General features: G+C 38.0%; 1 protein-coding gene across 1 annotated transcript; it reads left to right on the forward strand.

Annotated features, from left to right (window-relative positions):
* The first annotated feature begins 161 nt into the window (after positions 1–161).
* LOC120747271 (ras-related protein Rab-8A) lies at positions 162–7994 on the forward strand. Its single transcript, XM_040053028.1, has 8 exons — positions 162–600; positions 1091–1151; positions 2007–2067; positions 2581–2658; positions 3488–3577; positions 3679–3744; positions 5822–5872; positions 6006–7994. The coding sequence occupies exons 1-8, from the start codon at positions 477–479 to the stop codon at positions 6093–6095; spliced, it is 621 nt and encodes a 206-aa protein (XP_039908962.1). The 5' UTR covers positions 162–476; the 3' UTR covers positions 6096–7994.

The raw sequence follows: 7994 nt of genomic DNA on the forward strand, positions 1-7994 counted from the left end.
TTAACAGACAAACAGCACAGCTGTAAGAGAATGGAAAGTGTACTGGAAAAGGTCTGCTTTAATTTAGCCTTTTAATTATTTATTTTTTAAAACAAAATCTAAACAGGTCTTAAAAACACCTGTTGTAAAAATAAATAAATAAAAAAAGATAAGAAGCAACAATAAATTAAAAGCTAAAGTAGAAAACTCTTAGAAACTCTCAGGGTTAAACAATTGTGTGCAGTTTCCAGTTTCCTTTGGACTACACATAACCAGCGGCTTAGTATTGTGTTCTTACGAGCAGTGGTTAGTTAAGCGATTAATTAACAACACTCTCCCGGGTGGACACAGGCATCAAAACGAGCAAACCCCCTCGGGAGAGCAGCCACGACGACAGTGGGGAGTGACGTTTGATTTGTCCGAAAGAAGCTCGCAGGAAGTGACGCCTCCCTGTACGCGACGGGCGGGATATCCGCAGTAGTAAGCTAACTAATAACATGGCGAAGACTTACGATTACTTGTTTAAACTACTTTTAATCGGCGATTCCGGCGTTGGGAAGACCTGTGTGCTTTTCAGATTTTCAGAAGATGCCTTCAACTCAACGTTTATCTCCACGATAGGTGGGTAAAAGCCGAATTATCGGTGTGGTTTTGGACGAAAAGAGACATAGGAGTAGCCCATCCCGACAGGCTAATTCTGCTAACTTTTCTGGCTAGCATTCATATTGTACTACAGGCTAGTCAGGAAGCTTTCAACCGGCTAGTTAGAGGGACTTTCCAGAAACCTCACAGACGTTGTAACCGGCCTGAATATTTGGCAACGTCAAATAAATGTGATTTCCATGAGAGTGCACCCCACCTGACATTTTTATCGTAATAAATACTTTAACAGGGGTAAACTGAGCTAGCATGCTTCAAAGCTAACAGTGATAGTTGGCACTGTCATTTCCCTTATGACAGACTGCCCTGTACTTCGCACTCATGCTGCCAACGTTACAAAAGTGTGAATTATCTCGTGCATTAAAAACAGATATTGTTACTGTCTGTGGGGTGGTCAGGCAAAGTTTGTGGTGCTTCTAAAAGACAATTGATGTGACTTTTTTTTCTTCAGGTATTGACTTCAAAATCAGAACAATAGAATTAGACGGAAAGAAGATCAAGCTACAGATATGGTAAGATAGACAAGTCCATAAATTGTCTTCATCTGACAGGGTTTGGCGATGGATGACAGTGATATTAAGCTGCCTTCAAACTGAAAGTCAGCAGCATAATTCAGCATGCCTGCACTCTTTACTGTTTAGAATAATTGTTCTAAACTGAGAAGCATTTCTGATGAAGAAGCATTTCAGTATGATGCAATGCAATTTAACAGCAACACAAACTAATTTAAATTAGAAATTTATTATTTAAATTATTTAAATCAGAAAGAATGTTTCATAACAATGTTATCGTTAAAAACAGGTATTTACTTGTATTTACTTATCTACATGATCACTGCCATACCTGTATTTTCTGTGTGTATTTATTAACTTACAGATGGAAAGTTCCCAAACAAACAGACTCTTTGTACTCCCCACATTTGGTCTGGCCACCATTGGTCTAACCCTTCTTGGGGTTAATGTTAAGTCTTACCCTAAATCTAATCCTGTATATTTTAGAGAAAGACAAAAAGTACTCGATATTCTTAGAATTATTTTCTTTGTCCCCCTATTCATAAGACTTAAGAGAAATTCAAAAGCAAAATACCACACAGCCTTGGCTTGGGTACCTAGCGTCACAAACGATAATGACCTCACATTGTTGGTGTTAGCTGAACAAGTTATTGTATAACTGCTGGACAGTATCTACTACTGTAACTGACCAGAATAGGATTGTGTCAAGCGAGGAAAGTCACTAACACTTGTATGGAACACTCGGAAACTTGGTCCTGCTCCCTATTTTGTATGCTTTTAAAAAAATCTCTAAAAAAGCTGTTATACCTTTAATGTGTTCTGTGAGGACAGTTAACAGATGTGTCTTCTGTGTAGGGATACAGCAGGACAGGAGAGGTTCAGGACTATCACAACAGCCTACTACAGAGGAGCCATGGTAAGTTGCATCGTTAGCCTTTCAGATGATACATTAGCTGAGATAATCTCTGGGAATGGAGTAGGTGAAATGATGTATGTACTGCAGCATAAACCTCTACTAGAACCACACCCCACATTGTTGTTAATGCCGTGTACACCTGAAAAATCAGGTGTGCTCACTACAGCACCTTGGCAGTTTTTGCTAGTCCCTCCTACAAGCATACAGTTAGTATGCTTGTATTTGTAAACCTAATTGGACCTTCTTACCTTTGACCAAAGTCCTTTTACTTTGCTCCAACACAACATGATTCATCACCGGTCGACGATGTTTCATCTCAGTTTCGTTTTATTGACATAGTACTAATTAATGACAAGTGGTTATCTCACAGTGGTTACATGAGCTGCATATTTTCATTAGAGTTGATTCTCAGCTCTGTTTCTGTGGATCAGATAGATTTAAGAAGTATGCGATGACAGCACTGATCTTAGGTTACTGTGTTTTCTTATGTCTTCTGCTCTATGACCTCTGCAGGGCATCATGTTAGTGTTTGACATTACCAATGAGAAGTCCTTTGAAAACATCAAGAACTGGATACGGAATATAGAAGAGGTAAAAACCTTGCATTACTCGTACTTTTCTAGTTCTTTCTGTTCAGATTTGTTCCTCTTTGGTTAATTATTGATTTTGATCTTCTACAAAGTGCTATAGAGTAACGCTGTAGTTTTGATTCAGTTTCTGTTACGATTAAAATTATTATACCCAGATAATTAAGATAAAGCAGTTATTGTGCTAGGCCCTGTTTTGCAGGAACCCTCTTGTTTTGCCTTCTGCACATCCTTTTCCTTGTAATTTTGTCAACAAATAAAAGTCCAAATCCTCCTGCAGGGCTACGTTTATTTAAGCAGCTTAATCTATTTGGGTTTTACAGAATAGTTGTAATTATAATTTTTGTGTTAGGGCTCAATGATTGGTATCAAATCTGAATTTCTTGTGCTTAGAATATCAATTTGGACAATAGCTGATGTTTATGCCCATGTTTTGCATTGTTATTTGTTATTCATTCTCTCTGTTGTACCAGAAAAGCAAAATTATAATTATAACGTAATAGCAGAACTATTTTAATGTTACTACATTAAATGTAAACATACAGATTCATGCAAAAGTTTTAATCATTCACGATAAAGATTTTTTTTGGTGAAAAAATAAATAAATAAAAAAAATCCAGAGGCCTTCTTCGTCAGCCTTATAAATAACCAACACAGTATTTAATGAGTGTAAAATACACAGCAGATAAACATCAACATCAGTTACCTTTAGTAACAATGTTCTTATTTACTGGTGAGCTGGTGGCATTGAACAAGGTGAAAACATACCAGTATATTCTTAGTATATATGAGGTAGCTTTCCTACCTGTTCACCACGAGTTTCTTTTCCACAGCATGCATCAGCAGACGTGGAAAGGATGGTCCTTGGGAATAAGTGTGACGTTAATGACAAGCGTCAAGTGTCCAAAGAAAGAGGAGAGAAGGTGGGAATTGATTTGTCGGTGATAATGTTACTCTGAGGTCCCTGCAATATAAAAGTAGTGTCTGAATAGTCCCACTAATGACTCTTTTCTTCTGCTGTCAGCTGGCGCTGGAGTACGGTATCAAATTTATGGAGACCAGTGCGAAGGCGAACATCAACGTGGAGAATGTGAGTTCAGTTTTCAGTAATTATTTGCTAGTTGTTGAAAGTGGTGTTGTGGAAGATGGCCAGCTTAATTTATGTTTTTACTCTGTAAAACTAGGGGACAGCACATGTGCGACAGCTCAGATGTTAAATCATTTTTAACTCTTGAAATCCACACCGGACAACGACACGATTGTACTTCCTATTAGCAGGAAGCAGGGTCAAGCAGCTCTATCAGAATATTACAAGCATACCTAAAACCAAATATTTATACGTTATAAGAAAAAGAATTATTATTATTATCATTATTATTATTATTACTATTATTACTATTATTACTATTAATATTAATATTAATATTTATTTATCCCAAAGGTTGGGAAATGACTTTGATACTCTTAGCTAAGTTTTTCTTTGAAGTATAAACGACGTGACTAAATATATAGGTAGAATATAACAGTTCAAAATAACTTTGAAAGGTAAAGTACTACAGATCCAATAAATCAAAACTTTTAATATGATCAAATAATGATCTTAAATCTTTCTTTTTATTCTTTGTTTAAAAGGGACAGTGCAGTTTAACATAGTCCAAATATAAAACATGATACTGATGTATTGCACATAAGTTTATAGCTATTGCTAATTTCTAACTATTGTCCCTTGTTGGGCTTACATTCATAATACACAAAGTTACAACATTCAGTTACATGAAAACCAAAATACACCATGAATATAACTACAATTAATAATGTAAAAAAGGAGGAGATAATTTTATCTGAAATCAATGTGGCTATTATGGCATGACATGGTTAAGAGTTTCTGTGTCTTTAAACACATTAGAGAAAGTTTCCAGCTGCAGTGTGGTCAGAATCCATTAATCATGCACAGCCACAGAATCCAAACCTTTTGCTCCTTCAAAGTGGATACAAAGAGATATAGCAAAAATGAATTCCTTCATCGAGTAATATGGTCTTATTCCAGCAGCTAGTAATTCAGTATTCAGGCCGCAGGAATGTTTCTGAGCTTTGACACGACTGGGATTTCCCCAATTTTCAATCGTAATAAGTGTAATCCCTCCACATATCTTCTTACTGCTCAGATTAATATCCCTGTCTTCCCCAAAGTCCTAAAGCCAGAGGCAAGGAAGTCTGAGTGCAGCACACCAAACTGCCCTCACTGGGTTTCCTCTGGTCTTGGGGCGTTTTCACATGCACATGCACTTTGTTGTAAACTCGTAGCTTTTCCTTGTTTTTTTTGGTATTCGGTTTCTTTTCACATGGAGAAAACTCCAACCAAACCAAATGCGGAACTATAAAATACACAAGAATTATCAGTTTGCGCCACAGACACATCTGGACAATAAACAATCTTGAAAACAAATACAGGATGAAGGTAAATGGCCTGTATTTATATAGCGCTTTACTAGTCCCTAAGGACCCCAAAGCGCTTTACACATCCAGTCATCCACCCATTCACACACACATTCACACACTGGTGATGGCAGCTACATTGTAGCCACAGCCACCCTGGGACGCACTGACAGTGGATTACAGGGGAGAGTTTAGTTAGCCCTCACTTCATTTCGTGGTTAATTACTACAGTTTTTGCCCTCGGCACATGTGTGATACTCTCAAACTTGCAGCCTACACGTTGTAGTTGGGTCAAACGACCTCCTCCAAAGAGTCTCGGTGTGGTTGTTCTGAGCTGTGCCTGAATCTAATCACAGTGTTCAAAACCGCACAAACAAACCACCCTAAGAGGAAAATGAATTATTAATAGAGCACTTTTTAAAAGCACATGTTTGCCATAGAAGGCACCAAAACAACACATCCAATGAAACATTGATTATTTTTGACGTTTTTATTATTCTAATAATAAATAGAGGGTAATAAGAAACCACTCTGAGTTAAAAGCCAAACAAAATAAAAAAACGAGTTATTGTCCAAACACTTTAGATTCCCTGTGATAACTGCTGGAACACTTGTTTGGGATTACATCGTCTTGTTGTTTATTATTTATTTCTTAGTGATAATTGTACTGAATTATTACTTCAATGCGGTGTAATGATCTTATATGTTCTGGTTATTTTTTTGGTCTGCAGGCCTTCTTAACGCTTGCCAGAGACATTAAGGCAAAAATGGACAAGAAGCTGGTAAGAAAGTAGAGAAGTGAAAACTCTATTAATAGCTCACCCACAGTAGTTTCAGTAGGTATGGTGTTAATGGTGTTTTCTGGTGTCTTGGATGTTTTTCTAATTAATGGGCTTTAACATTTGTGCATTTTAGGAGGGAAACAACCCACAGGGCAGCAATCAAGGAGTAAAGATTACAGAACAACCCAAGAAGAGCAGTTTCTTCCGCTGCACGCTGCTGTGAGAAGACGAGTGCGTCGGCAACCACCATCGCCTTAACCGTGTCCCCCCCACTGGACATAACTGGACAGAGCACACGCTGATCTCTGTTTTATCCTTCTTCATTTGTCTTCCTCCTCCTTCTGATTTGTCCCGTCATTATGTAATTAGGAAAAGTCAACCCCCCCCGCCTTGGTTTACCAGTCTTCCTTTAATACCTGTGGATCTAACTGCTGTGGGCTCTGTTACATATTTAATCTCATTTCTTTTTTTCTCCCCCACCCCCCCATTAATTAATATTTTCAGCGTAGGCACAAGAGTGAAAGATTCTTAACGGTCACGTCCTTAAATACTAAGAAAGATCCAACCTTTCGGCAGTGACGGATAATAATTAAGGGATTCGTTCATCAAATTTGAGAGAGTTTTAATGTCTACGTAACTAGAGAGGCTAATTTTTTAAGCAGCCATTTCCTGAGTTTATCATGTTCAAAAGCTGATTGTGCACAGCTAAATACCATATGGATTGGATACAAAAATAGGAAAAAGTATTCTTCTTCTTAGAGATTAAGGACGTTGCATGTACAACATTGCCAAAACTCTGTGCACAGAAGAGCACTAACCAGAGGAGAAAGAGAAGTGGGAGACCTCAGTGCCCAGCTGAACAACAATAGGACAAGTCTGAGAAACACACACAGAAACGCCTCACAGTTCCTCATCTGGCAGCTTTTTAAAAGAATGTATTTGTCTAGACTAGTTTTGAAGTGAGTAGGAAGTGCTGTTGCATTTCTTTGAACAAGAATATAACTTTTTCAGGTGCGTTTTGAGCCTTTAATCCAACACACAAAGGCTGATTCTCCAGACGCTGAACTAGCCGCATCGTTTGCTTCTTTAGTCAGCACAGCATTCTTCAGCTTCTTACATGATAAACTTGCGTTAGGTGACACGATGCAACATTCGAAGCCAGAGGCGATGGTTGCTGAAAACAGGGTATGTATGCTTGATCTTCCATTAAAGCTCAGTGATGGTTCCTGATGAATAATTCCATTTATCATTAATTTAATGCGCTGTTACATAAAAACAAATATCCTTTTCCTTAAGGACGGTCCCCAGTCACCACAAACCTTTAGGCAGCGCTGTATTTGATCCTTATGACCAACAAAAGACCAGATTATACTTAAAGAATACGTGTATTACACTCATGTGTTTTTATAATATTTCGATTGTCACCTGTGCTTCCAAAGTGATGCGTACAATCCCCCCCACACACACAAGATATTATACTAGATATTTGTCCTGACAGGGTGGTCTAGCTCTTTCCTTAATGTCCACATCTATGTAAATGCATCGTGTAAATATATATATATATAATTGATTATGATTCACCGTATTACAGAGTAATGCCAGCACATGTCACTCATCATATCCACAGTGGGGTTTACGTGTCCTTTCTTCTCGTGTCTTCTGCTAAAACATTCCAGTCCTCTTTAATGTGCAATGTAATGTATGAAAGAGCCCTGATTTTTCTCTTGTGTTCACATGTCTGCAGTAGGGTTGGGTTTTTAGAAGGGGGGGTAATTTAAGGGCACACACATGCTCCTTTTTGATGTTGCTTTCCACACCGTTTTAGCAATACCTACACTGACCACCTGGAGGCAACTTCAGCTACACAGCAGAAAGAGTCACAGCAATGGTGAAAGTGTGGTTTTATGCATTTGTACTTGTTCCGGTTGTCTGTTCCAATGGGGGAACATAAACACAACTGTTTCCTGGGCCTTGGATATGTGCTGTGCTGTAGCAGTATTTATGGAGTGAAAGAAATCATAGCACCAAAATGACAAAGTGCCCTTTTATGTTCTTCTTGATTATGCACTTTTCTTCCATTTTCTTTCTGTTTTGGGGGAAAAAAAAGATTTCTTAACATTTA

The sequence above is a fragment of the Simochromis diagramma genome, unplaced genomic scaffold (genome assembly GCF_900408965.1).
Source record: "Simochromis diagramma unplaced genomic scaffold, fSimDia1.1 OVJJ01000419.1, whole genome shotgun sequence".
NCBI lineage: Eukaryota > Metazoa > Chordata > Actinopteri > Cichliformes > Cichlidae > Simochromis > Simochromis diagramma.